General features: G+C 58.2%; 2 protein-coding genes across 2 annotated transcripts in view; one reads left to right on the top strand and one right to left on the bottom strand.

Moving 5' to 3' along the window:
• Positions 1-1,493: 1,493 nt before the first annotated feature.
• On the top strand, positions 1,494-14,987 carry GSG1 (germ cell associated 1). The gene is made up of 6 exons (XM_055117982.1): positions 1,494-1,541; positions 10,206-10,518; positions 11,959-12,006; positions 12,828-12,968; positions 13,919-13,994; positions 14,786-14,987. The coding sequence occupies exons 1-6, from the start codon at positions 1,494-1,496 to the stop codon at positions 14,985-14,987; spliced, it is 828 nt and encodes a 275-aa protein (XP_054973957.1).
• An 839-nt stretch (positions 14,988-15,826) lies between these two features.
• FAM234B (family with sequence similarity 234 member B) overlaps positions 15,827-27,520 on the bottom strand; it is a 30,952-nt gene continuing 19,258 nt past the window's right edge. The window contains exons 8-13 of the mRNA XM_055118096.1: positions 26,727-26,870; positions 26,402-26,483; positions 23,006-23,149; positions 19,748-19,865; positions 18,187-18,407; positions 15,827-17,916 (exon numbers count right to left, since the gene is read on the bottom strand). Coding sequence (XP_054974071.1) covers positions 17,911-17,916; positions 18,187-18,407; positions 19,748-19,865; positions 23,006-23,149; positions 26,402-26,483; positions 26,727-26,870 — 715 coding nt within the window. The 3' untranslated portion in view covers positions 15,827-17,910. The remainder of the gene's footprint in view (positions 17,917-18,186; positions 18,408-19,747; positions 19,866-23,005; positions 23,150-26,401; positions 26,484-26,726; positions 26,871-27,520) is intronic.

Raw genomic sequence — 27,520 nt, 5'->3', positions numbered from 1 at the left:
CCCAGGTGAAACCTCAGGGGAGAGCTGCCACCTGCTCACAGCACAGAGTCTGCAGCCAGACTCCGAGAGAATGTTGGGGGAACTATCACCCCTTTCTTCAGAGGAGCCGCAGGGCCCTGGGCCTCGTCATAGTTCCCCAATCCTGAGTCCTCACTCAAATGACTCCCATCAGCCTCTCCTAGGTCTCCAGACACTAGTGCTTTCCACATGATCATTTCACCATTGCCCCCTCAAGGAATGTTCTAGAGCTGTGTTCTCTGGGTACCGCCCATCTCTTCTAGCCTCCTGGGGTTATTGGACCCTTTAAGTGCAGTGAGTACATCTAGAAAACCAAACTTCTGGTTTTCTTTCATTTCAAACTTGATTTTCAAATTTGAAAGTCTTCCAAACTCTTCCCAATGAACCCAACTTGGTGGCTTGAGGAGGAGCACTCTTTTATGGCTTTGGGCTGTGGGATGAGGGGGCACACTGTTTGTGCTCAGGGATCACCGCTGGCCCTGCTCAGGGGACCACGTGCTGTGCTGTGGATAGAAACCGGGTCAGCTGAGTGCAGGGCAAGAGGCTTCTCCACTGTAGGAAATCTTGGGTCCTTTGGAGGGACACTTTTTTTTTTTTTTTTTTTTTTGCTTTTTGGGTCACACCCGGCAATGCACAGGGGTTACTCCTGGCTCTGCACTCAGGAATTACTCCTGGTGGGGCTCGGACGACCATAGGGGATGCTGGGAATTGAACCTGGGTCAGCCGCATGCAAGGCAAATGCCCAAACCTGTGCTATCACTCCAGCCTAGGACACACTTTTAACCACAGCCAGTACTGCATTAACATTCCCTTTGGGGGGGAGAAGCTCATGGTGTTGGAACGCTATAGGCCTGAAACAACTCTTGTGAACAACTTTGTCAACCACGGTTTTAACAAAAATAAATTAAAAAAAAAATTGTGGCCCCACGGGGCAAGTGTCTCTTGTCTTTTCCAGTGGTTACTAGAACATTTCAAATTATGTCAGTGTCTCATATTAGATTTCTCTTTGTCAGTCCTGGGCTAAATCCAGTCTCAACTCTGGAGTCCATTCAACCTCCTGGGGAGCCCCATCCCCCGAGACACACACACACACACACAGACACGCCCTCCACAGTCTTCAGGGTCCCTAAGATGCCCAGCTAATTCCTGAGCACAGGAGGCTCAGGGTAATTCAGCAGACATCTGGCTGCTGTGTGTTCTAGGATGATCCCTGTCCACGTAGGGGTGCAGTGAGAGGGGCCCCGGACAGGTCCCTGCCTCCGCTGTGATGTCACAGAGCAAAGCCCCCATGTCAGCCAGCCCCGCCCGGGCAGTGGCCTTGGTAACAGGACATATTGCACAGACTCTCCAGCCCTCTGCCATACCACCTTAGCCCTCTGCTGGCAAGAGGGTCACTGATTTCATCTACTCACCAGATCTTCGTTCCACGCAACCAATTAAGACAGAAAAGAGCAACCTCTTTGCCTGGGAAGTGAATGAGCAAAACCTCTCAACTGCCTCAAGATGTTTATCTCACCCCGAAGGTAAGGTACCCGGGTTTCTGAAATGCCCTGAGTATCTCACGGAGAGAGTCCCCTTAGACCCTTCCGTGGGGGTTGTAACACCTGTGTCAGGGAAACACACCGATTTAAGCTCTCTTACATACCCGAGGTAGGAAGCCTGAGAAAGCTCTGAGCTAATCCCCCAGAGTGTCTACAGGAAGAAATGGATTTACTGACACCCATGAGACGTGATTATAGGGAATGGAAAGACGACTCATTCCGGTTTTTGATAAACCTGGGAAATCCATTACCTGGGTCTCCTCTTCCCTTTCTCCCACTAGCCATTTCATCATCTTTTGGGTCTTCATCTTGTTTTTCCACTCCCACTCTGTACCTAGAGTAGTTTTAGGACACTGTAGCTCTAATATTTTTCTTCGCCTTTAGGATTCCAGTCGCCAAAATCTAGCACCTGGTAAAAGTTCCAGTGATGGTGGCAAGTGATAGAAACGTGTATGGGTCTAGAGATGGGAAGAGCAGATAGTCAGAATGGTGACCCCACCCCCACTCCACCGCCGGCTCTAATCTTGAACCTATTAGAACGAGAAAGAGCAAGACTGGAGACTCTTCTTGTCTCAGAGGATCTGGGAGAACATGAACAGATCTTTCCAGGGCCCCCAAAGGCCCCAAAGACCCGAACAGGCTGTAAGACAGATTCCACTTGTTTAGGATAACACGCATAACCAGGGTGATCTGTGTCCCATTCGAGAAAGTTGGGACTGCCAATTTCCAGCTACGTGAGTCACTGAAAAAGCAAACATGTTTTATTCCTCTGTATTTAAAAAAAAAAAATTGAAAGTTACAATTAGCCAGAGAAATATTTCTCTCTCTCCTCTGTCTCTCTTTCACTCTGTCTCTCTGTCTCTCTGTCTCTGTCTCTCTCTCTCTCTCTCACACACACACACACACACACACACAGGTTCACTGGGAAGGGAGAGGTCTCAGAAGGGAAGGCTGGGTCTGTGGCCAGAGCAGGGCGAGTGCCTGAGCGTCTCCACCAGCTCCCCAACCCCCAACCCAGAAGCCGGAAGGGAACCCTTAGGCTCCACAGAGGTCAATTAGATCCGGATCCCCAAAGTCAGCCAGCGCTTAAATTTTATCTTAGCTACTGGTTTGTAAAGAAACCCCACGGAGATCTCTTCCTCAATATAGAGCTGTGACGTTTAAAATACTGACTCAGTGGTCTCCATCTGAGCCCCCCGGGTCAGCCACGTACTTTTATGAGATTGGAGGGAGGGGCAGTCCCCGGAGATTTATTGGTTGGGGGAGCTGCGGGGGCGTCAAACACCCAGCAAGGCTCAAGGATCCCTCCCGGTGGGCCAATGGGGCCGTATGGGGTGCCAGAGAGTGCCCTACCCGCCGTGTCACTCGGGCCCCAGTGCCCAGAGTTTTGCGCACGGACACTATTAACCCCTGGCCCAGCGCAAGTCACCTCTAGGGTCAGACACCCGCCACCCCTCTCTCCTCCAGGCTGGTTCTACGGTTTCAAAGGGACAAAGTCCAGCAAGGCTTGTGGGGGGGGGCGCACGGCCAGCTGCTCTCCTCCCCCCTCCCCCTGCCCTGCCGGGTTTTCAGTACTTGTTTTTGTCCCGAGGCCCCAGTGTCCAGGGAGATTGGGTGACTCCCCCCGGCTGCGGGGAGTGACCAGAACTCAGTATTTCGAGGGCTCAGCAGCCCCCAAATGCCCACTAAGACCCCTCCCCGCAAAGGAGGTGCAGCTAGAGCCGGCTCCCTTACTCCGGAACCGAAGCCCAGGGCGGGGGCAGGGGGCGCGGAAATGCCGGGCTGGGGTGGGGGGGTGTCGGTCCCACCGCCACCTCGGTCCTCCCGGTCCTCTTGCCGCCCCTCCGGCCCCTCGTCACAAGGGAGGGTCTCGGACTGTGGCTTCTCGGCGCCGGCAGGAAGGCTGGGGCGCCCCGCCCGATGGGGAAGGCGGCGCCGCGGGCCGGGCCCGGGGAACAATGCGGCCCACGCCCTGCGCGTCGCCCTGGCAACGCGCGCCCGTTGCTAGGCAACCGCGCCGCGCGCCATAAAGCCCAGGGCGGCCGCGTGACTCACCGCGAGAGGGGCGCGGGGGGGGGCGGGGGTAGGGAGGCGGGCGGGGGAGGGGGTCACGCCGCCACGCCCCACGGCCCCCCAGGCCCCCCCAGCCCCGAGGGCTCTGTCACCCGCGCGTGAGCGATTGCCCCACAGGATGTGCTGATGTGGCTGCCCCCTGATGCACTCCAGCTGCTCGGGGCCTGGAGAAAGGCCGCTTCCTCTGCTGCCAAGGACTGCCAAAGCCCTGGGGTCCGTCCCGAACCGGAAAGGGAAAGGCGCCCCCCAGGGAGCACCCCCACACCCCCCACACACACTCACACAACATGCTTTTCTCATTCTGCTGAACAGAAGTATTGCTAAAACTACCCCCAACGCATATTAGGGAGAGTCATTCTGATATTGGGAGCGGGGCAGACGTTAATCTTGTTCCTGTTGGGGGTGACCCAGAACCAAGTGCAGGGGCGACCTGAGCGCCCTGGATGCACCTTGGAGGTGCCCCCCTACGCCCCTGCAGGTTTGGAAGCCCAGGTCCTGAGGGTGGCTCAGCCTCCCCGCTCTAATCAAGGCGACCACAGTGCTGATGCGACCCATCTGTGTGCAGCCCACCCCTCTGGGAGACGAGCTAAGAGCTCGTTCATGAGTTTTGAATTTGCTCATCAAAAAGCAAGACTGTTTCCACGGGCCGGGGATGGTGTGATGGCCCCATGGACAAGCCGCCGGCAGGCTTGGGCTCCTCTTTGTTAGAATCTCTGCTGAGGCTCCGGGGACGCTGCTCCTGGCTCATCTCTGCCACAGGCTTGCCCCAAAGCGTTCAGAGCCACCTTTACCCCATAGCCCTGGATCACCCCCGCCAGGATGTCACACAGTGCTGGGCTCCGAGCATCCAGGATGACTCAAACACGGCTGCTTCCTGTAACAGCTGCTATATCCAGCGGCTTCCAGTGAGCATGACCACAAGGCATGTGAAGAGTTTCAGGAGAGGCACAGAGAAAATGCCAGAACAGAGAACAGGGCCTTCTGGGCCAGAGCCAGAGGCCGCTGAAACCTTTACACTCCTGCCTGAGTCACCGAAAGGAGGGTCAGTCCATAGGCTGTAGCTCAAAAATGTGGCTTCTGGAATATTCCCGGCAGGGAGAGCAAATGAACCCTTTCTTGGGAAAAGACGGCCCAGCCATATTGGGGGGCCGGAGATCACTTAGCCCTGCACTTTGGCCCTAAGGCCATGTTTTGTCTGACTCAAACTTCTGGGCCATTGTTTTAATTGCCTGCAATCTCAGTGGACTCATAAAACAATAAATTGAAATCCTGTTCACAAAGTATGCGTGGGTGTCCAAGATCACTGCTTCCCTTTGTAACACCCAGTGGCAGTGTCGGGAAAAGTGACCAGGACCTACTACACAGGAGCAGCTCCCAACACTTGGTATTGTGATGTCATAAATGCTGAGTTGCATGGTGAAGTGGGGCGTGTCATCTCGCATGGTGAAACTCCAATAGGCCAAAGTTAAGTCCTGTTTTGAAGTGTGGCCTCCTCTTTGAGCCTCTGTGCCTCCGCGAATGAGACTGGGGTTGCCGTGACTAGCAATTGCTTTATTCTAGCCTAGGAGAGGAAAGAGGGGGGAAAATAAGAACAAGTCCAAAGCACAATCAAAGGAAGTGAGTGCAATGCTGTGCAATGATTTTTAAGGCCAAAAACTTAAAAAAAAGAAGAAAGAAAAGAAAAAGGAAAGGAAAGGGAAAAAAAGGGAAGGAAGGAAGGAAGGAAGGAAGGAAGGAAGGAAGGAAGGAAGGAAGGAAGGAAGGAAGGAAGGAAGGAAGGAAGGAAGAAAGGAAGGAAAGAAGGAAGGAAGGAAGGAAGGAAGGAAGGAAGGAAGGAAGGAAGGAAGGAAGGAAGGAAGGAAGGAAGGAAGGAAGGAAGGAAGGAAGGAAGGAAGGAAGGAAGGAAGGAGAAAAAGAAATTTCGATGTTAGGACCCCAGGAGGGGGCTGGGTCTGAACACTGGCCAGTTAACAAGCAGCTCACAAAATCCAGAGTCAAAAGGCATCTGTTTAGGCTTCGGGGAGGTTCTAAAAGGGTCTTTTCCACTGTAACAAAAAATCATATAAAATGACACATGTAAATTAAAAGCATGCGCTCTTGGAAAGGGCCGGGGAAAATAAGGGGCCTGGAAAAGCCGAAGCTTGCTCCGCCTGGCTCTCAGTGGGTCCCGCGGCCTCCCGTCCAGCCCCTGCTCTCCGAGGAGAAGGCTAGTAAGGCAGGCGAGGGGTGTGCGGTTTTATGAGTCGAAGCAATAAAAACCCGAGAGCGCGCGGCCACGCCCAAGGGTGACTCAAGCCCCAGGGATGTGAGAAGCACGCGGAGAGGGTGGCAGCAGAGAGGAGAAGGGAATTGTTCACAGCTCGGGGTGGAAAGGAGGCCACGAGGGCACCGTGGCGTGGGGAAAAATGCAGCAAAGCCATCCGGAAACGCCGGCTCGCTGGCTTTCCCGAGGCCGGGGAGCGGCGCTTCCGAGGCCGGGGCCGGGCCTGAGTCAGTGCGCAGGCACCCGGCGCACAGCGATGCTCGAGGGAACGGCGCTGCCCAATGCCCCGGGGCGCGGTGCGCGGCCCCAGAGTGCACCCCGAGCCCCGAATTCCAGGACGGTGACACGCGGGGTCGGGAGCGAGCAGCCTACGGGGCGAGGGCCCAGGACGGGAAAAAGAAAGAAAGAAAAAAAAAAAAAAACCGTCGGGAAAGGGAGGAGCCGCCACCTCCACCTCCGCCCTCGGCCGCCGCGCCTGGGAAGCACGTGACCCCGAGGAAACCGTGGGCGGCGCGCGCCCCCCAGCGGCGAGGTGGCGAAGAGCGAGAAAGGGCGCCCCCCTTCGACTCTAGTCGTCCTTGTGTTGTTTTGGTTTTTTGGGTTGTTTTTGCTTTTTTAGGTCACACCCAGCGATGCTCAGAGGTTACTCCTGGCTTTTGTACTCAGGAATTACTCCTGGCGGTGCTCGGGGGACTATATGGGACACTGGGAATCGAACCCGGGTGGCCATGTGCAAGGCAAACGCCCTACCCGCTGTGCTATTGCTCCAGCCCCTCTACTCGTCCTTTTGAAGGGAGATGCATCGAAGAAACGGGGTGGCCCTGCACGGACAGACGGCACGTGGGCAGCAAGCTTGCTGCTCACCTCGAACGGGGATGGGTGGAGAGCTGCGTAGCGCAAGCCACAGCTCCGGAGCTTGCCTTGGGACTAGACGCAATTGGCTACACCCCGTCGAAAATGGGGGGAACACAAGGGAGGTATGGGCGGGCGGGGGGGGGCATAGGGCCGGGCATCGAGGGGTTCCTGCTGCAACGTGCCAGCTGGACCGCAAAAGGGTCCCTCAGTTCCCTGCGTTGGTACCTTTCCATCCGTTCAGCCTTTCCCTTCGCTTCCCAGCTCCTCAGTCCTAGAAACCCAAGCGCTCCCCTGAATATAGAGCTTTCTAAAATTAGACCTGGGCCTCGCCCAGAACTCTTACTGAGTCTCAGGGTGGTGCCCAGGAATCCGCACATTTTCCAAAGTTTCAAGGATAAGGAGGAGACCGGGGTAGAATAGAAAACTGCCAGGGCACAAACAAGAGGATGTGCAAGGAACCGCTTGTACTTGGCAGCGGCTGGCAGCAAGATGGGCAATCGACCCCCCGGGAATTGATTGGTCAGGTTACTTTCTACAGTTCTTGAAACCCTTTTCTCAAAATTGAAATGGAAAAGAAAACACTTTTTAAAAGGGAGTACTATTCCCTGACTCCATGATCTTATAGACCAGTTTATGGAAGGGGTAGAAAACCTCAAGGGAGTAGTGGTTTTTGTAGTAGTGGTGACTCTGACAATTTTTTTCCCCTTCTGGAGAATCAAATCTGGTCCATTCTGCACCAACTACCCAGAGAAAGGCACCAGAGGGAGTAGGAATGCCCAACCACTCACTAGGAAATGCTTTCCTAAGAATTCAGGTCCTGGCAAACTCCTGTGTCACCACCTGGAACCAGCCTGCCTCCACCCAGCTGCAGTGAGAATGTTCAAGGCAGCATTTCGTGGGGAGAAAGCAAAGGGGGAGAGGGGGGAGTTAATATTGCCTGCAATATTCAACCAAAGGAATTTGGATCCCAGGGGCCATCTGTGTTTCTTGAGATGAGCTGCAATATGCCAACATGGCTGAGCTAAAGAGCTACCCATTTTTTTTATGCAGATAACCCATTCCATAGCTTTTTTGCATACAGTTGGTTTTTTTTTTAAGAGAGCTACCTGTCTTCTCAATGTCCTTACTGAGTAGGTTCACTCTGAGTTTTCTGTACATAACTTGAGAGAAGAATTTGTGACATCATGGCAACTCTGACCATCCTAACCACCTGGCTCCTGAGTTTGAGGAAGCCTCTTTGGTTCCTTTTCGATGAGTAAGCTTGGCTTGGCATGGGCTTGTCACCAAAGGCAAACACACCACTGTTTTTGTGGCGGCCACTTCTTCAGTGATCACTAAGGCAACCATGGAAAAACTGTGTTTGTTCTTACAATTCAAGGGATATCTATATGGGGAGAAATGAAATGTGGTGAAAGGCATGGTTAAGAGGCTGGAACAAAAGTGTGGTTAGGGAATTGGCCTTGCTTGTGGTCAACTTGGGTTTGAGCTCCAGGATCCCATCTGGTCCCCCGAGCACTGCTAGGAGTAATTTCTGAGTGCAGAGTCAGGATTAACCCCTTTGTGATGCCGGGTATGACCCAAAAAGCCAAAAAGAAAAGGGGGGCCACAATAAGTGTGGATGGTAATTATCTTGATATTTTCAAATTACTTGAATGTGGCCCTTGGGGCCAGTTCCTGAGGGAGGTTCACGGATTCAGTCTGTGAGCTTCTTGCCAAATGCTTTTTCACTCTTTCTTACATCTCCTCTTCCTTAAATTAATTGACAACTTGGTGCCACAAAAACCAATGATGTAGTGTTTGTTGCCTTACCTCAATAACCCGTGTACACATACATAACTTGAAAATTATAGACGGAGGATAGAGTTCAAATCTTAAGTGATATTGACAGATTTCCAAGCCCAATAGAGCATGAAAATAAAGTTGGGAGTTTAGAATTGCCTAAATTTTAGTTGTTTTTGCTTATTAAGAGTGATTGGATATAGCGTGATTAATGGAGATGATTTAGTTGGGATTCTAATATCTATTCAAGTAATGTATAAAAAATAGAAAAGATAATTCACAGTAACAGAACAGTGACAAAAATCAATAGGGTTTTCATAACTGAAAACAAGATGAAAACATTCTTTGTGGGAGACAGGGACAATATAGAAGCCCCTTAGCTGGCCAGCTAAGATTTTTCCTTCTTCCAGATGCTATGACTTTCAATCCTTACCAAGTCAGACCATTCTTATAGAGACTCACATGTCTTAAATGTTGGTTTTTATCTACCTAGGATTCACCTGGGGAGGGGAGGAGTACATTCTATATGGTTAGCCCTGATGTGGTCCTTAGAAATTCTAAACAAGTTGTTATTTAAAAGTTATATCGCTAAGCTCAAGTTCTCTGTGAAGTATAGAAAACAAGAGGGCCAGATCGCCTGGGCTAATTTTCTTACACCTCTCTGGGCTAAGCAGATTCAGACCCAGTACACTCTGCTGTGTACACTCGCCCTGGAGGCTGCGGATGGCTTCACGCTAAGACACGCAGCTTGGCGCTGCTTGCCCATTCCGTAGGTATTAAACATCACAGGGCCAACAGCTCCACCACACTGAGGGCCAGACCCCACGGGCTGTTCTTCCTAAAACACACTGAAGGGGGCTCCTGGGCACCACCGCTAAATGGAAAACATCTAAACTTCCACTTTTCCTCTTGGACTAGAAACAACACAGATCAGGGGCTCCTGCCAGGGTGGAGGGGCCACACCCCTCCAGCGCCCCAGCCCTCTGTGAGCCAGGCGTGGTCACAGGCTCTGATTGTCCTCCCACGAGTGTGCCTGGGCCACCTCGCAGAGATCAGGGGCGGTAGAGGCGAGCGGGGACCCATCACCCCACCGTGCTCTACCTTAGATACCCTCTAGCTCAAGAGGGATCCACAATACAGGGAGGGACAGGGCCTACCCCACTCGAAACTGCCCCTGCCCCTGCTCCTGGCCTCTAGGAGACAGAGCCAGAAACGATGCCCAGGTGCAGCACTTCGTGCTGGCCTCCACGGTTGGCTCTGCACCACTGTGCTCGCCCTCAACCATCCACCCGCTGCTTGCAGAAGCTTTTAGGGTTGCGGCCCCCCCCCCAATGGGCTGGGCACCTCCAGAGAGAGAATCATGGAGGGGGGCTGGCTCCCCTCCCCGCAAACGGTTGTCCTGAAAGAAAGGACACACACACAGGAGAGACCCACTCTTGGGGAAGTGCAGAGAACAGGAAGTTCTACCGGAAGCTACCCAGGCCTACTTCCGGTGGGCGACCTTCTGCCCCACTTCCGGTGGGCGGGCCTTCCCAGCCCACTTCCGGTGGGCAGGGCCGCTCTAGCCCTTCTTGAAGCCTCTGGGGCAGGGATGCGGAGGATGTGCTCAGAGCCACACCCAGCTTGGTCCCGTGTAACGGCGAACCCCCCCCGCCCCCCGCTTGTGTCTGTTACAGATGGAGCTCCCGAAGGCCCTCTCTGGCCGGCGAACATTCCTATCTGCCATCGTCCACCTGCTATCACGCCTCCCCGCAGCACCCCTGCTCCGCCAGCTCGGGCTTGTGGGCGCACCGCAGGTGCCCCAGCCCCTGTGCGGGGAAGATGTGGCAGCCCGGGTCCATGGCCTGCAGATGCCCCTGGATGGCCGCCGCTTCGGCACATCATCCCAGACGCTGGTGCAACGCAGGGAGGCTGGGGATGCCCAGCTCGCCCAGCACGCCCACCGGAATTTCCTGTGGCTATCCAGTGAGGAAATCCTGGAAGAACCAGGTTGCCGCCTCACCCCCGCTGCCTGGTTCCCCCCTCCCTCCCCAAAGGGATCATATGCGGGTAAAGAGCTAACAGCTAGCTGGAACTGTACACTCCCTTTGCCCCTCTCCCCCCCAAAGACCCAACCACCCCATAAGCCCCCTCTCCCAGGGGGCTCCCTGGAACTAGCTCAAAGCCCTTTGGCTTTTCCCTGGGCTCCGCAGCGGATTGGCTGATTGGCTGTAAATGTTCTTACAGGGCTGAGTTAGGTCCACAGCCCTGTGCTGTAGGAGCCCGTTGGGGCCCCTTGGACCTGCTGCTGAGCACAAGCACAGAAGCCGCTGTCTATTTCCAAAGCACTATCTGTGCCGCTGTCGCCTTCCACCACTTGCCTTCTCCAGCGGCCCTGGTTTGGCCTTTTGTGAGATCAAAGGGTCAGACCATCTCTCATGAAGCCCTTGTCTAGAGCCTTTTGTGCAAAAAAAAAAAAAAAAAAAGGATATTTGAATTTAAGCATCAGGGTTAATGGTGTAAAAGAAGGGGGGAGGGAGGTGTAAAAGATGGGGGAGGGCCGGGGACATGGCACCAAGTGCTGGAGCCCACGTGTGACATGCTCCGGTCCCTGAGTCTGGGTCTGGCGTGGGTGTGGTGGTTCCCACACAGCAGTGGGGTGACCCTGGTGTGGCCTGGAGGTCCCCAGGTACTTCCAAGAATGCTCTTGTGGGGTTCCCAAGCACAAGGGACACCAGAAGCCCCCGGTAACACATCGCCCCGCCCAACACTTGAGTATCAGGCCTGCACCCCAGTGAAAGCAATGCCCAGAACGGGTTCCAGGCCCCCTGCACACAGCTGAGAATGTGGAAATTCCCTGGGCAGAGCAGCCCTTACCAGTCATGTTTTGTGGTACTCCCACCCTGCACCCCAGGATGCAGGAGAAAGACCCCCTCCCTGCTTGGAGTGCTGGTGGCCTGTGCAGACAGGTGCTGAAGCCCAGGAGAATGTACCATGTGCCTCCTGCTTTGGGCGGAGGGAGAAAGGAGATGGAAGGGAAAGACAAACGTGTGTTTACATTTTACAATAAGTGGTTATGGTGCCACTTAGCAAAGCTCTAGGCTCAGGCAGGAAACCATTTACCAGACCAAGGGATGGGGCGGTGAAGGCCTCTGCCAAGCGGCCATCCACGCGTTCAGAGATGCTTTGGCTGGGAAGGTGGCCCCAGGGGCTGGAGCACAGGCCTTGCATGAAGGAGCCTCTGATTTGCTCCCTGGTAACCACCTGGTCCCCTGAAGCGCTGCCCAGAGTGGCAATAATACTAATGCAAATAACAATAATATAAGATTCATAATGGGATTTGCTAACTGCCTGTGGACGGGCCTTGAGCAAGAAACTTGACAGTGAAAAGTTCTTAAACCCAACGGTCGACAAGAACAGAGCGACCTGGCCCCTTGTGTGCCGTTTCAGGGCAGAGGTACCGACATTCCAATGAACTCACACCACCAACCAAGAGAGGTGAGAAAGGACTACTGGAATATGCCGCGTTGCAAGGCCCACGTCACCCCCCTCTCCGATTTGGAGGGCAGCGGTTGATGGAGAAGGCTTTCCTCCCCCACCCTCCCTCAGGGCTCGTGGCAAGTATGTGGCTTTGATAACTAAGTCTATGCCATTGAGTTGGGTCTCTTGGTTCTATGTTGCTGTGATCATCTATCTTTCTCCTCCTTCCAACGCACGCCCCGCCCCCACTAAGAACAGCCAATTCTTTCCAGGGTATCCTTGTCCCCATGCAGGAAGTAAAGACAGAGCAGGAACTGGTAGAGTTCACCAATAGGGACACACACACACACACACACACACACACACACACACACACACACACACACACACACACACACCAGCTCAGATGAGAAGCCCTCTTGCTATCCAGTTTTTCAGGGCTCTGTGGGAAAAGCTTCCGTTTTTTTCTCCACTTTTCTGTGTCAAATGAAGGGGAAGGAGGGTGGAAGGAAGGGCGGCAGCAGTGGTTGCTGCAAAGGTCCATGAAAGGCTTGTCCCCCTGCGGGAGCTTGTGAACATTGCCTGGTTTCTTCTCCCACCTCCCTCACGTCTTCTAAAGAGCCAGGTGACAGGGGCAGAGATGAAGTAATGAGCAAGGCGACGGCACAGGAAGAGCAGGGCGCCCCACACTTGGGCCCCAAGTTCCCTGCCGGTTCCAGCAACGCCCCCTCTCCTGCTCTGCCTCCTCAGGCTTTCACCTCTGAGGGGGCTCTGTGTGGGGTCTTCAGGGTCACTTACCTATTGGGTTGAGGGTTCCTGCTCCTCCGATCTCTCCTCAGACATCCTCTGCGTATCCCTGGGAGCCATCGGGCTGGAATTCATCAGTTTCCTCATATTGCTAATGGACATCCAGCTCACGGGGCGCCCAGGCTGCGGGCTCCAGCTGAGCACGCTGGTAACCGTCTCCTCCACCCAGTCAGGTGAGCCTGCCTGGGGGGCTGGGGAAGGCTGGGCAGGTGGGCAGACAGGGCCCCGAGGTGCCAGGTGTTGGAGAAATGGGCCAGGCCTCCGCACTGGAACATTTGATGGGAGCTTCTGCAATTTGTGTTTCAGTTCTGTGCCTGATTACTCTAGATACAAAGTCCCTGGGTTTCCTTTGCCCTGGTGATACGTGCATAGTCCAAAAGTGTGTTGGATGAGGTCACAAATGCAGAGAGGATAAAGAGGGGTGGCCCGGAGCACAGCGTGACACCCATGCCACCTTCCCTCCCTCCCCATGCTCCCCTCCCTAAACCCGGAGAGCAGATGGGCCTGCAAGGGCCTATGCAGAGCAGCTGCCCTGGGAACAAGGCCACTCACAGGGAGCACCATCACCGCAGGCTCCACCGAGACTGACCCCAATCCTGGTCCCAGCGAGGTCATGGGGTCACTGCTCCCAACTCCCTCAGGGGCCACCATGCCCAGTGAAGCAGGCACGAGCTTCCAGGGCCTGCAGACAGGAGACCCAGAGGGCACAGCACCCGCCCGGCCACCTCCGCTGGACCTCACACTCTCCCGCTCCCAGCTCTGAGTCCCGCCCCTTCTCCCCGCCGTGCATCCCTGCGGTCCACCTGCCACAGAGCCAAACTTTGGTCCCCGTGTGGTCCGGTCCAGTTGCTCCTGCCACTGACCAGGCTGCTTGCATAGTGCTGGGAAACGGGACAGATGCCGGAGAGCTTATGGCGCTTCCGTCCCATCCGTAGTTCAGGACTCAAATACGGAAGGGCAGAGACATGGAGAAGCGCCCTTGCAACTCAGATTGAGACCCATTCCCTGGGCTCTTTCAAGACACCCAGCCAGAGTGGCCATCACCCCCCACCCCACCCCAGCCTCCCCAAAGCCATGAAGATCTAAGGGGTTGGCGACCTAATGGGTCCGTCTTTCCCGGAAGAGAAGACCTGGCACCAGGCTCTGCTCCTGGTCCAAATCGGGAGGCAGCATGGAGCTGGCACCCCTACTCATAAAACGTGCCGTTCTACACCCTTTTCCCTACCCACGTCACCTACTGGCTTGCGTTGCCGATGTGCTCACTTGGCTCGATTCCACCTTTCGAGTCTCCCCAAGCTGGCACTGGCCTCACCCGTGCCGAGCGCCCACCCCCAGCCTGAGAGAGGCCATGTGCAGGAGCACGCGGGGCCAGCACAGGGCCTCCGGAGCATCCCACCAGCCTCTCCCAACTTCCTGTTTCCGGGGCCCCCCAGAACACGCATGCAGGGCTCGCCAATTGGGGGAATGGCTTTTTGATGGGGTTCCCCATGGCCCTTGTCACCTGATGGCACTGCGATGCCTGGTGGGACCTGAGATGCCTCTGGACTTGTGTGTGGTCAGTGTCTCCAGATCGCTGCACCCCAGAGGCACAGGGGGACCCTGGAGAGGACCGAGCACCCACAGGAAGATGAAGAGGACGGAGGGATAATAGGGCTGGCCGTGTCTTGGCCAAGGAGCACTTGCATCCTGAAGGGGGCGGGCGGTTTTAAGAGAGGAGGTGCAGTGGGGGTGAGGGTCTCAGGCCACTGAATCCCGCAGAGCTGGAGCGGGTCTAGGGAACAGGGCAGGGCTGACCCTCCGTGGCCAGGAACACAGCACACGTCACTACACTCCTGGTCTTTCCCCCACCCCCCGACTCTGGAGCCCGGAGTCCCCAGCAGACAGCCCACCTGCCATGCAGGCGCCCTCCCCCCCCCAAGTCTCTGTGGGCCAGCGGCCAACGCCTGCTCCTCCCTGCACACGCTGACTGCCTTCTCTGGTCTGTCCGCAGCTCAGCCCTGGCTGCCTTCACTCCCCGCGTGGTGCCGGCTCTCGCCGCCTTCCGTCCGTCCGCCAAGATCAAGTGCCAGCTCAGGGAGCGTTTTCGAGAAGCCCCCGGCTGCCCACCACACCAGCAGCTGTGTGTCCTCTCAGCGCCGGCACGCGTAGCCGACACCGGGCCCACCGTGAGCAGATGCGGCCACCGGAGCTGACGGGACCGGCCGGCCGCTGAGCAGGGCGGTGGCCGGGCTGCCCGGGCACAAGGGGGTGTTAGGGGGAAGAGGGTCTGGAGATGTGGCTGAGCCCGAAACCAACATGCCGTTAGCAACACGCTCAAGCCAATCAATGCTGTCTCCGAGTGATTTTCTGAGGCTGGGGGCGGGCTGGGGCGGGGGAGCCCTGTTTCAGCTGCGCCCATCCCGCGGCCCCCGACTCACGCCCTCCCGCAGGCCCTGTCCTCCACCCATTCTGGGCGTAAGCCAGTTCTGGACCTCAAGGCGGAGGCAGTCATGCCCAGTTCCTGCTTTGGGGTTTTTGTTTTGTTTTGTTTTGTTTTGCTTTTTGGGTCACACCTGGTGCTGCACAGGGGTTACTCCTGGCTCTGCATTCAGAAATCACCCCTGGCAGTGCTCAGGGGACCATATGGGTTGCTGGGAATCAAACCCAGGTCAGCCGCGTGCAAGGCAAACTCCCTACTCGCTGTGCTATCGCTCCAGCCCCCCAGTTCCTGCTTTGGGCGGGGGACCATATGCAGCCGGCCTTGTCTCTGGAATCTGGGGGCAGGGGGACAGGTCCCTGCCTGCTGAGGGGCGCTGGGACTGCCCCGGGAGCCGGGAGTGGAGGGCACAGAGGAGATGAGGTGTGCATGCAGGACGGGCCCACCCAGCGGGGACCCTGGGACCCTGGGCGAGGCAGCGCCTGGAGCACCCAGTTCTGGTCCACTTCCCGGAACGGTGCCCCGGGTCCCTTCAGATGGCATTGGCCGGGGCGTCTCTCCTCTGGGCAGCCCCACCCCACGCCGCATCAGGTGGAGAAGAGCAGGAGCGAGCACTGTAGGGCTCCTTTGTGGAGTCTTTTATTTGTTCTGGAACAATTCACATTTCGAGTGGTGCTCCCTGCCCACGCCCCAGCAGCGGGCTGGTGTCCCCAAGGGCCAGCATTCACATTCACACCAGGGGTGGGGGCGCAGGGCAAGGACCGTCGCTGCTGTTCTGGGGGGCCGGGGCTGGCGCTCCTGGCTGAGACGCAGGGTGACCCACCGGCTCAGGGGCACATCACACAGGGAGCCCCAGTGACCGCTGTCCTGGCCGCGCCAGGGGACTGCAGAGCTCGAGCTGGCTGTGGGTGTCGTGAGGACAGAACCCCACGGAGGCGGGTTTGCGTGTACCGTGAGCTACGAGGGGTCACGGCACTTCCCCTTAATGTCCCTTTCAGAATTTCTGGGACTCATCCAGCAAAAATAGTTTTCTGCCCTGAAACAGGTCGCCCAAACCCGGCCCTCAGAAACCACCTTGCAGGTGGCTCCAGCCAAGAGAAGCCGAGAGAGGCCGACAGCGGACACCTCCCAGGGTGCAGCTAGAGACCAGGTCTCAGCCCCCTGCAGGCCCCTGCGGCCTCCTGTCCTGTGGCTTGGCCGCAGACATGGCAGAGCCCGGCGTGCACCCACATTGCGGGGTTACACACAAATCAGCCCCTGGAAAACTCTACCAGGCCGGGTTGGACCTGAGGCTGCCCTGCCCCCGCCCCCCTGTAAAGGGAGCCTGACCTCAGCCCACCCTTGGCCCCCCTAAAGCTACCACAAAAGTTGAACCCACCAAAGCTTCCAAAAGGCCGGAAATGAAGGCCGGGGGCGAGGGGGCAGCCCCTAGAAGGTCAGTCCTACGGGTCAAGCCTCAGCCTCTCACGGGGCCTCCTGAGGCCATTTCCTGTTACCGGTGACTGAGGGCAAACACCCCCTTTCTGCCTGGGACCCTCAGCTTTCTGGAATCTCTAGATTTCTCCAGAATCCCTTTATTAATGCAGAGAGAGGGAGAGAGACAGAGACAGAGGAGAGAGAGAGGAGAGAGACAGAGACAGAGGAGAGAGAGAGGAAAGAGACAGAGACAGAGGAGAGAGAGAGGAGAGAGAGACAGAGGAGAGAGGAGAGAGACAGAGACAGAGAGGAGAGAGAGAGACAGAGACAGAGAAGAGAGACAGAGACAGAGACAGAGGAGAGGGGAGGGAGAGACCCTGAGTGGCAGCGGGGATGACCTACAAACGAGAAGCAAAGCTGCCCTCCGCCTGCCAGCCTTGGCTCCCGGCCGCATCAGCGCTGACCTGAAGTGCAGCCGAGAGCTCAGGCGACCGCGGGTGCAGGAAGGGGAGAAGGACCCCCTGGGGGTGCCCAAGAACTTAACCCGTTACAAAAGGGACGGTATTTACAGAGGAAGTTTTTCAAAAACCAATGCTTCGGAGGGAGAGTGGGGAGGGAGGGCAGGGAGGGGATGTGGGGTGCCAGGGGGAGCCCGGACCCCACGCCAGCACTCAGGCAGAAAAGCACAGGCCCCGCAGACACACACACGAAGCAGAGAGAAGGTGGCAGGGGCCCTCGGGGGGACGGCGCCGGACTCAGGCCCTTCTGCACTGAGTGACCCAGACAGCAGGACCCCTCGGAGCAGGGGCTGGCCATGGGCAGGCCGCTGACTCCTGTCCTTCGTCCCTGTCTGCAGGGTCCCCCAGGACTCGAGGGTACGTGGGGCTGGCGACACTCCAGCTCCCCGTCTGCTCCCTGCGGCAAGGGCGGGCGGGGGGACCCTGCCCCAGGCTGGAGTCCCCAGACTAGGAGGGCAGCACACGGGGACCCCACGCCTGGGCCATCATCTCCAAGGCGGCTCACCCCCCCGTGGCAAGACACTCATCGCTTCCCGGCGGCTTCCCAGAGAGAGCAGAGGGGAAGGGAGAATCCACCTTTGCAAACTCCGCCGGAAGGCCTGAGGGGCGGGCTCGGGGAGTGGGGGGCGCCGTCCACCCGGGAACGCTCGGGGGTCACACAGAGGAGGAAGCGAGGCCCCAGCACCTTCCTTCATGCCTCGGGACAGACTGCACGCCGACAGGAGATGCCACCGCTCTGTCTCGTGGGACACGTCACCCACCGGACTAGACCTGGGGGGACAGGGCAGCGGTCAGACAGTTCAGGGAAGGGGGGGACTGAGAGGGAGGGACCAGGAGCACAGGGACCGTCCCTGCCCGCACGCTGACCAGAGCGAGACCACACCGTGGACATCAGCTTCGGGCGGTGCTGACATCCCCCCCTCCCCAGCACCTTGTGGGAGCCCCCCCACCCCCCCAGGACCCCACATTGGCAGAAGCTCCGGCCAGGGCTGTACCGGCTCCCGGAAACACCCGCTGCCGGGCCAGGGCGAGCCCGCCCACCTGGTAGGGAGAGTCCACGAACTTGATCCTGGACAGGAACCGCCGCAGCTCGCCCCGGCCCACCCTGGGGCCCGCCTCCCGCAGGGCCACCGCCTGGGCCTCCATCAGCGCCCACCGCAGGCTGAGCTTGCTGACCAGCAGGGCCGCCGGGCGGGCCTCGGCGTGGGGCCCTGTGCTCCTGGTGACGTAGAAGGCATCTTTCCAGAGGTCGTTGATGCCAACTGGGGAAGGACAGAAAGGAGACATCAGAGGGGGCGGGACGCGGCTCAGCAACGCCTTCCCTCCCTCTCCGCCTGAGGTCCAGCTCCCGCGCGAGGAGGGCAGGGACCCGCCGGCAGGGGCCTCTTGAGGGAAGCCCAGGTCCAGAAGGGAGTGGGGAAGCCCGACCTGGGGAGAATTCGCCCGAAAAGTCAACAGACTCGGAAGTCTGAGAAGAGAAATTCGAGACGGCAATCCATGCACGCGGCAGCTTGTTCTGTCCTGTTTGTCTGGGGGCCTCACCTGACAGTGCTCCTGACCCTGAACTCGGATTCCTCCCAGCGGGGTTCAGGGAACCATAGGGGATGCTGGGGATCGAACCTGGGTTGGCTGTACTATCACTCCGGGCACCCACACACACAGAGCTTTTACCTAGGTGTTTGCTCTGCCTGTCCTTGAAATCAGGGTTGCAATAGTCTTAATTACTGTTCCTCAATGCAAGCTAATTTTATGCAAAAATTCAGATCCACACACAGGATTCTGAGCACTGATAACCTTCTGCTCTGGTTCTCTCTCTCTCTCCTCTCTTTCTCTGTCTCCTCTGTCTTTCTCTGTCTCTCCCTCTCTCTCTGACTCTGTGTCGCTCTGTCTCTCCCGCTCTCTCATCTCTCTCTGACTGTGTCTCTCTCTCTCTCCCTCTCTGTGTCTGTTTCTCTGTCTCTCTCTGTCTCTCTCCCTCCCTCCCTCCGTCCTTTCTGTTTCTCTCCCCCTCTCTCTGTCTCTGTCTGTCTCCCTCTCCCTCTCCCTCTTCCTTTCCTTCTCCCTCTCCCTCCCTCTTCCCCCTCCCTCCCCTCCACCTCTCATCCTCTTCTCAGTGTACCCAATCCTTGGCAAGCCTTTCCCTTCAGCCTCTAGACAAATGCCTTGGCAGGAGAGCCGGGGTGAGTGGTGAAAGAAGGGCAGGTTTGCCCTGGCAACACCTGCAGGAAGCCAGGCGGCCCCTGGGACTCTGGGGGGGCAGGGGGGATTGTCAGACCGCCGGAACCATGGACTCGGGATGTGACCCTGACTCTACTGCATGGCGCTGTGTGGACCATCAGCCCTGAGACGCTGGAACACACTCGCTCTCTCCCTTCAGACCAAGGCCCTGTTTCCTCGGGTGGTAGAAGGAAGGGGCCCGAGAACATGCTCCGCCTCCACCCTGGAGGGGACCCCCAGCTTCCCCCGCAAGACGGGTGGCACGTGGCTTGGACATGGCCGCACACTCCATGATGGGAGCCCTGGCCGCAGGGAGAGGCCCGCGGGGCCCCGCCCTCAGCCCACACAGCCTCTGCCCTGCAGCACGCCCACGCCTGGCACTCACCCTTCGACGCCGTCACGGTGCCTGTGGCGTTGGCCAGATCCAGGAGGATCGAAGGGAATGTGGGATGCAGGAGGTAAAGGTGATAAAGGGCGGGGGGCTCGGCCGTCGGTGGGGTGCCCTGAGCAGAGAGGAGGAGATTCAGATTCCCCGGCAGAACTCTTCCTTCCACACACACTGTGCCCAGCAGAGCCAAGCGTGCCGCTCCCTGGCGGCCAGGAAACACTCTGCCCTCGTCAGAACATACCAAGGCCAGGAGACATAAGATCCGGAGCTGCTGCTCGAGAAACAGACCCTCAGCTCATACGGACTATGATCCCAGAGGTCTTCTAACCCATTTTGGCACCCAGAGCGGCTTCTTACAGAAATGCATCTAGATTGTGAACTGAGCTAAAATATCAGAAATCCAAAACTGCGCGGCCACAACAGCGGCCACACAAGCTCATAGAGTCTTCATTCTCAGCAATGAAAAGAAATTATTAAATGATGCCTTTCAGCAGGCCTGATTGTTGGGGGAAAATCCCAAACAATAATAGTGAGTTCTCTATTGAAGTATTGAATGTATTCAAAGTATAGAGAATAAAATGAAGATCATTAGCTACTTAGATGGGGGCTGGGTGGGAGGGGGGTATATTGGGGTTCTTGGTGGTGGAACATGTGCACTGGTGAAGGGATGGGTGTTCAATCATTGTATGACTGAGACTTAAACCTGAAAGCTTTGTATTTTTTTTCTCACGGTGATTCAATATAATAAAATAAAAATAAATAAATAATTTTTTTTTAAAAAAAAGAACATACCAAGGCCAGGAGATGGCACAGGGATAAGGTGCTGGCCCTGCACGCGGCACATCCCAGGTGGATCCCCAGCACCCCACCTGGTCCCCAAGCACTGCCAGCTGTGGTCCCCGAGTACCACCGGATGGTCCCAAACCCAGGGGACAATAAAGAGGAGGACGACGCAAAGGAAAAGCAGGAAGGCCCAGGGGGAGGCACTGGAGCCGGCGCCCTGTCCCAATCTGCTCGCTGTGTGCATGTGTGTGTGAATGTGTGTGTGTGCGTGTGTGTGTATGAGTGTGCATGTGTATGCATGTATGTGAGTGTATGTTGTGCATGTGCACAGGAGTGTGCACGTGTTTGTGTGTGTGCATGTACATGAGTTATATGTGTGTGCATGTGTGTATATGTGTGCATGTGTGTGCCTGCATGTGTATGTGTGTGCACATGTGTATGCATATCAGTGCATGCAGGGATCCCTGGAGGAGAGGGGCTCAGTGGAGACAAAACTCTGCAAGTTTCAGGTTGGGAGGAGCCTGGAACAGAACACCAGCCGGGCACAAGCGCCTGGAGCCGGGTAGGCAGGTCCCGTGGGGGAAATGCGCAGGACACTTCCTCCCGCCGCAGCCCTGCAGGGAGGCCACCCACAGCCTGAGCACCTGCCCTGTTAGTGTGAGGCCGTGACTCTGCCCTGGCATCCTGGCAGCTCTGCCCAATACCACAAGCAACTTACAGCCACGTCACGGCAGCTGCACAACTGGGGGTGCCCCCTCCCCCCACCCGAGAGCCTCAACTAAAAAGAAGCTCGAGGGGCTGGAGCAATAGTACAGCGGGTAGGGCGTTTGCCTTGCATGCTGCTGACCCGGGTTTGATCCCCAACATGCCACATGATCCCCCAAGCACTGCCAGGAGTAATTCCTGAGTGCAAAGTAATTCCTGAGCATCACCGGCTGTGACCCAAAAAGCAAAAAAATAAATGAATAAAAAATAAATGAATAAAAAGAAGAAGCTCGAGCACTGCAGTCCTGGGCACGACCCCGGCAAGCACCCACCTGGGCACCCCCAACCCTGGCATGTGCCAGAGCCGGGATGGGCACCAGCACCACGGCAGAAGAGCAGCCACCAGCAAGAGCCACGTGCAACCCGATGTGCAACATGTGACCCCCACCAACAATCACAACCACATGTGCGAGCCGCAGAGCCAAGCATGTATGTAAGGTGCCCCGTCACCAAAATGACATCATCTGTGTCCTATACCACAACCCCTTCAGATGTTCTGTAAGTATGCTAGCAGCTCTGCATTAAACGGGCATTTTCACTGCCAGAATGGTCCCCGTCTCTGCCTCTCTGCTGGGGAGGCCTGAGGAGGATGGGAGGCCACCGAACACACACACAGCACCCCCCACGTTCTGTGAACTCACAGGGGAGGGGAGGGAAGGGGTGAGGGAAGAAGGGGATGGGGAAGGGAGGGCAGAGGTAAGAGGAAAAAGGGATGGGGAGGGTGAAAGGTGAGGGAAGAAGAGGATGGGGAAGGGTGAAGGGTGAGGGGAGAAGGGGATGGGGGAGGGAAAGGAAGGGGTGAGGGAAGAAGGGAGGAAGTGAAGGGGGAGAGAAGAAGGGGAGGGGGAGGGGGAGGCGTGAGGAGAAGGAAGGGGTGAGGGGGAAGGGGATGGGGAGAGGGTGGGGAGGGGAGGGGAGGGGGCCCAGAAATACTGCACAGAGTTGGTGGCCACTGTCTTAGAGCCACCCTGGCCTTGCCCGCAGAGGAATGAGCTCCCGAGGGCGGGCCATCACCTGTGCCACTCAGAAGTCACCGAGGGGGGCGAGCCGCCGGGCACCATGCCCCCCTGCAGGAGAGACTGGCAGGCGCCAGGTCTCCAGCTTGGCTGTCTCGCTCCCTCCCAGCAGGGGGCCCGCCCCACCTGCCTCTATTGGGCACCCGCGCCCGGAGTAGACACAGCAGCGTGGGTCAGGGTGTGCCCCTACGCTGCGGTCACTCTACGCCGGAGTCACACTGTGCGGAGAGACGGGCGGGGAGAGCAGAGACCCCAGAGCAGATGCAGGCACCCACCACCCGGGGCCCTCTGTCCCCTCCGCCATAGGCCGGGACGCACCCCTGGGCCCCGAACAGGTGTCCAGCCAACTTGAATCTGAGGAGGTGTCCCTGAAAGCCCCTGGAGCTGGGTGTCGGGGCTGCCGGCCCCCTCGGCCTGGGACCCAGGACCCACCTGCCCCCGGCATGTTCCCAGGGGAGCTGGTCAGCCTCTCCCTGCTGGACATCACCTACCCTGGAGTGACCGATGCCCTAGCCCGGCGCTTCCCTCTGGACGCCCCCCACCCATGCCAGACCGGCGTGGCTCACTGGCCAGCAGGGTGGCAGAGGAAGGCCTGCAGATGAAGCCCGGTGTCCACAAAGGACTCCCGTCCCCTGGCTGGAGACGGGAAAGCAGGGGTGGGAGAGCAGACGGGCCGTCCCGCCTCACTCACCGCAGCCGGCAGCGCCTGCGCCCAGAAGAGGAAGACGGACTTCCGGTCTGACGTGACGGCCGACGTGGTCGGGCACTCCCTCAGGTGGCACGGGACGCTGGCGTTCCACACCTCGGAGCCCGAGTCCCCGTCCACCACCAGCATCTGCGGGGGAGGAGACAGTGAGCGGGGCCGGGCCCTGCCACGGCCCCCGCAGGGTCGCCAGGTGGCAGCACCTGAGGGAACACAGTCCCAGGTGCTCCTCGAGCAGAGGCTCCCTGGGCCGGGACAGTCTCGGTCATTCCTCCGCCAGCTCAGCCTTTCCACTGTGGGACCCTCCTGTGTCCTCCCGGTGCACCTGCCCCGTCCCACAGCTCAGCCTCCAGGCTCCCGCCATGGCCCACTGCCCTGACTTTGACCCGTGGCCCCCTAGGAATACCATGGGGGGGGGGCAATGGGGGCCATTCAGCCCCTGGTTGGGAAACAATAATCTAGTCCCCCTTTCATGTGACAGAGGAGACAGGAAGTGCTGTTGATGATAGTTTCCCAAACAGAACATTCCAGAGCAGTGGTCTGGGCAGAGTCAGACACCTGACCTTGCTTCATTCTACCCCCTCCCCGGAAGGCAGCAGTCAGGGGGAACAGGACTCACTGTGTGTGACCCCCAGTGTGCACGGAAGGCTCCTGCCTGGGGCTGCTGCACTGTGCTCTCTGCCCGGGGCTCTCTCTGCATGCAACTCTCCTGCCCGGGGCTCTCCTGCATGCAACTCCCCTGCCCGGGGGCTCTCTCTGCATGCAACTCTCCTGCCCCGGGCTCTCCTGCATGCAACTCTCCTGCCCGGGGCTCTCCTGCATGCAACTCTCCTGCCCGGGGGCTCTCTCTGCATGCAACTCTCCTGCCCCGGGCTCCCTCTGCATGCAACTCTCCTGCCCTCGGCTCTCCTGCATGCAACTCTCCTGCCTGGGGCTCTCCTGCATGCAACTCTCCTGCCCGGGGGCTCTCTCTGCATGCAACTCTCCTGCCCGGGGGCTCTCTCTGCATGCAACTCTCCTGCCCCGGGCTCTCCTGCATGCAACTCTCCTGCCTGGGGCTCTCCTGCATGCAACTCTCCTGCCCGGGGGCTCTCTCTGCATGCAACTCTCCTGCCCGGGGCTCTCCTGCATGCAACTCTCCTGCCCAGGGCTCTCCTGCATGCAACTCTCCTGCCCGGGGCTCTCCTGCATGCAACTCTCCTGCCCAGGGCTCTCCTGCATGCAACTCTCCTGCCCGGGGCTCTCCTGCATGCAACTCTCCTGCCCGGGGCTCTCCTGCATGCAACTCTCCTGCCCGGGGCTCTCCTGCATGCAACTCTCCTGCCCGGGGCTCTCCTGCATGCAACTCTCCTGCCTGGGGCTCTCCTGCATGCAACTCTCCTGCCCCGGGCTCTCCTGCATGCAGCTCTCCTGCCCAGGGCTCCCCCTGCATGCAGCGCTCCTGCCCGGGGCTCTCTCTGCATGCAGCGCTCCTGCCCAGGGCTCTCTCTGCATGCAACTCTCCTGCCCGGGGCTCTCTCTGCATGCAGCGCTCCTGCCCAGGGCTCTCCTGCATGCAACTCTCCTGCCCGGGGGCTCTCTCTGCATGCAACTCTCCTGCCCGGGGCTCTCTCTGCATGCAACTCTCCTGCCCGGGGCTCTCTCTGCATGCAGCTCTCCTGCCCAGGGCTCTCCTGCATGCAACTCTCCTGCCTGGGGCTCTCCTGCATGCAACTCTCCTGCCCGGGGCTCTCCTGCATGCAACTCTCCTGCCCGGGGCTCTCCTGCATGCAGCTCTCCTGCCCAGGGCTCCCTCTGCATGCAGCGCTCCTGCCCGGGGCTCTTTCTGCATGTGACACTCCTGCCCAGGATCTCTTCACTGTGCTCTCTGGCCCAGCTCTCTGCATGCAATGCTTCTGCCCAGGGCTCTTTCTGCATGCTACGCTCCTATCTGAAGTTCTTTCTGTAATGTGCTCTCTGCATGCAGTGCTCCTTCCGGGAGCTCTCTCTGTACGCTACGCTCCTACCCAGGATCTCTACACTGTGCTCTCTGCCCGAGGCGATCTCGACAATTCTGCTCGGGGCTCTCTGCACGAAACGCTCCGGCATGGTACTCTCTGCACAGAGCTCTCTGCATAAAAAGCTCTGTACACGGTGCTCTCTGCAGGGACCCTCTCTGCACAGTGCTCTCTCTGCACACATACTTGTGCACTTGGGCAGCAGCAGCTCAGCTGCAGGACACAGGGCATCTCAGATCCACAAGAGCACTGACCAACAGGCCCCCAAGGCGGTTAGTTTAGAGGAAATACTCCCCATGGCATCGCTCAGAGGATGAGTGTGTGTACAAGTGCTCACGTGTGAGCATATGCAAGTGGGTGGGAGTGTGTCTGTGTGTGTGTGAGAGAGAATGTGTGAGTGTGAGCAGATGTGTATCCGTGTGTGTGTGTGTGTGTGTGTGTGTGTGTGTGTGCAAGGAGCCAGGGCTGAAACCGAGACCCCTGCTCCTAACCAAGGGAGCCCCCCGACCAGCTAAGGAGCACCCCCAACTCCAACACCCCCCCCCCCGAAAAAACTCCTCCCATGCCCAATCAGATGTCCCTTCCCCAGCTGAACCGCCTGGAACCCCACGTCAGCCCTGCCCAGTTACAGCTCACACAGGACCCAAAAAGCTAAACGACTGATCTGAAAATTCTACTCCTGCAAACTGCTGGTCACAGGAGTGGAATCTGGACCCTGTCTCTGTGCCGGAAGCCACGACACGCCCCCTCACGGAAACCAGAGCAGCCCTCGGCCAGCCCTCGGGGACAGCGTTTCTGTCACACCCGCCAGGACTTCCCACCCGCTCTGCCATCGTATGACTCAAAGCCAACCGCTCCTCTCTCCTGCTTCAGAGAAACCTCCAGAATCCCCGGGGCCACTCCTCAGGGCCCCGAGCGATGGACAGGCTGCGAGGAGACACATTTATTCTCCCCCGCCTCCCCCGCCTCCCCCTCACCAGTGACACCCAGGACACCGAGGCCCATCTCTGCAGGGCACGGGGAGGAGAGTGGCCCGCGGCAGGCCCTCTGCACCCTGAGCTGCAGTGAGTTCTTCCTGTCTCTGGGTTCTTCGAAGGAAAGGGTCCGAGTTTAGTTCTTCCTTCTCAGTGCTCCGGGGGCCACAAGCAAGTGCTCGGCCTGGCTGCGTAGGCCTGAAGCTTTGGTGCTCAGGGGTTACCACGGCCACACCCAGCGGTGCTTAGGAGCCAGCAGGGTGTCAGAGCTGCGGGCACTGGGCTCGGGCCAGGCTCGTGTGTCCCCCGCTCCCGGGACCTCGGGTTCTGACTTCTCCCTACGCTGCTCGGGGCCGGACACGAAGCACCTCCCCGACCGACAGGCGTTCTGGCTGCTCTAAACCACCCTTTACCTTTTTCATCCCGGGGCCATCCTGGACCTGCAGAAGGAAGTCCAGCGTCTGGTCATCGGTGAAATACCCAGGTGTGGGCTGGCTGCAGGAAGCAAGGGAAGCCCCGGAGAGGTCGTCAGCGGCCCGGGGGTCCCCAGAATCCCTCCCCGCCTGACTCCTGCATCCGCCCGGGTACCCGAGCTGCGGATCACGGCGGGCAGCCAATCTTTAATCCCCACTGGGGTTTGAACCCCGGGCCTGGCTCCACTGGGCCCCATCCTCTCTGGGGCATGGTCCCTTCCAGAAACGAGGGTCCTCGAAGCCCGAGGGAGGGGGCCCTGCCCACCTGAACAGGCCCTGGAGTTGCAGCGTCCAGTGGGGCGTGAGGTTCTGCCCGTGCAGCAGGGTGAGGCCCTGCCTGGTGGTGATGAGCAGGTCGCTGCCATTGGAGTCCGGGGCCTTCACCATCTGCAGCAGCTCCACGCCGTCACTGGGCAGGACGAGACCCGGGTCAGCCCAGCACCTGATGCGCCTGCACGCCTCGCCCCCCTCCCTCGCCGCAGGAAGCACTGTCGCCCGGCCCCCAGAACCTTCTCCCCCAGGCCTCTGAACCCCAACTCCCTAGAGAAGGAACTCAGGGGCACTCGGAAGCGGTTTACACGCCTCCCGAGCACAGAGCCCCGAGGGAACACGGGAACAGGGGGCAGGTGAGGGTTTAACGGGGGGACTGGGAGGCTGGAGGGGCGTCACTGAACTGCGTCTCTCTAAACCGGGCCCTGCCACTGAACATCGGCGAGTTTACTGAGACTCTCTGAGGGGGCCCAAAGGCCGGCACCACACCAGGACAACACACTTCAAGGCATGGGAAGGAACAACATAAAGATTTCATGGCAGGGGGGCTGGAGCGATAACACAGCGGGGAGGGCGTTTGCCTTGCACGCGGCCGACCCGGGTTCAATTCCCAGCATCCCAAATGGTCCCCTGAGCACCGCCAGGAGTAATTCCTGAGTGCAGAGCCAGGAGTAACCCCTGAGCATCGCCAGGTGTGACCCAAAAAGCAAAAAAAAAAAAAAAAAAAAGAGAAAAGTTCAGAAGAGGAGGGTAGGTCACCTGGGCCTGCATTCCCGAGAGACGCCGCCC

Source organism: Sorex araneus, chromosome 10 (assembly GCF_027595985.1).
Source record: "Sorex araneus isolate mSorAra2 chromosome 10, mSorAra2.pri, whole genome shotgun sequence".
Taxonomy (NCBI): Eukaryota; Metazoa; Chordata; class Mammalia; order Eulipotyphla; family Soricidae; genus Sorex; species Sorex araneus.
This window is presented reverse-complemented; position numbering and strand designations above follow the sequence as displayed.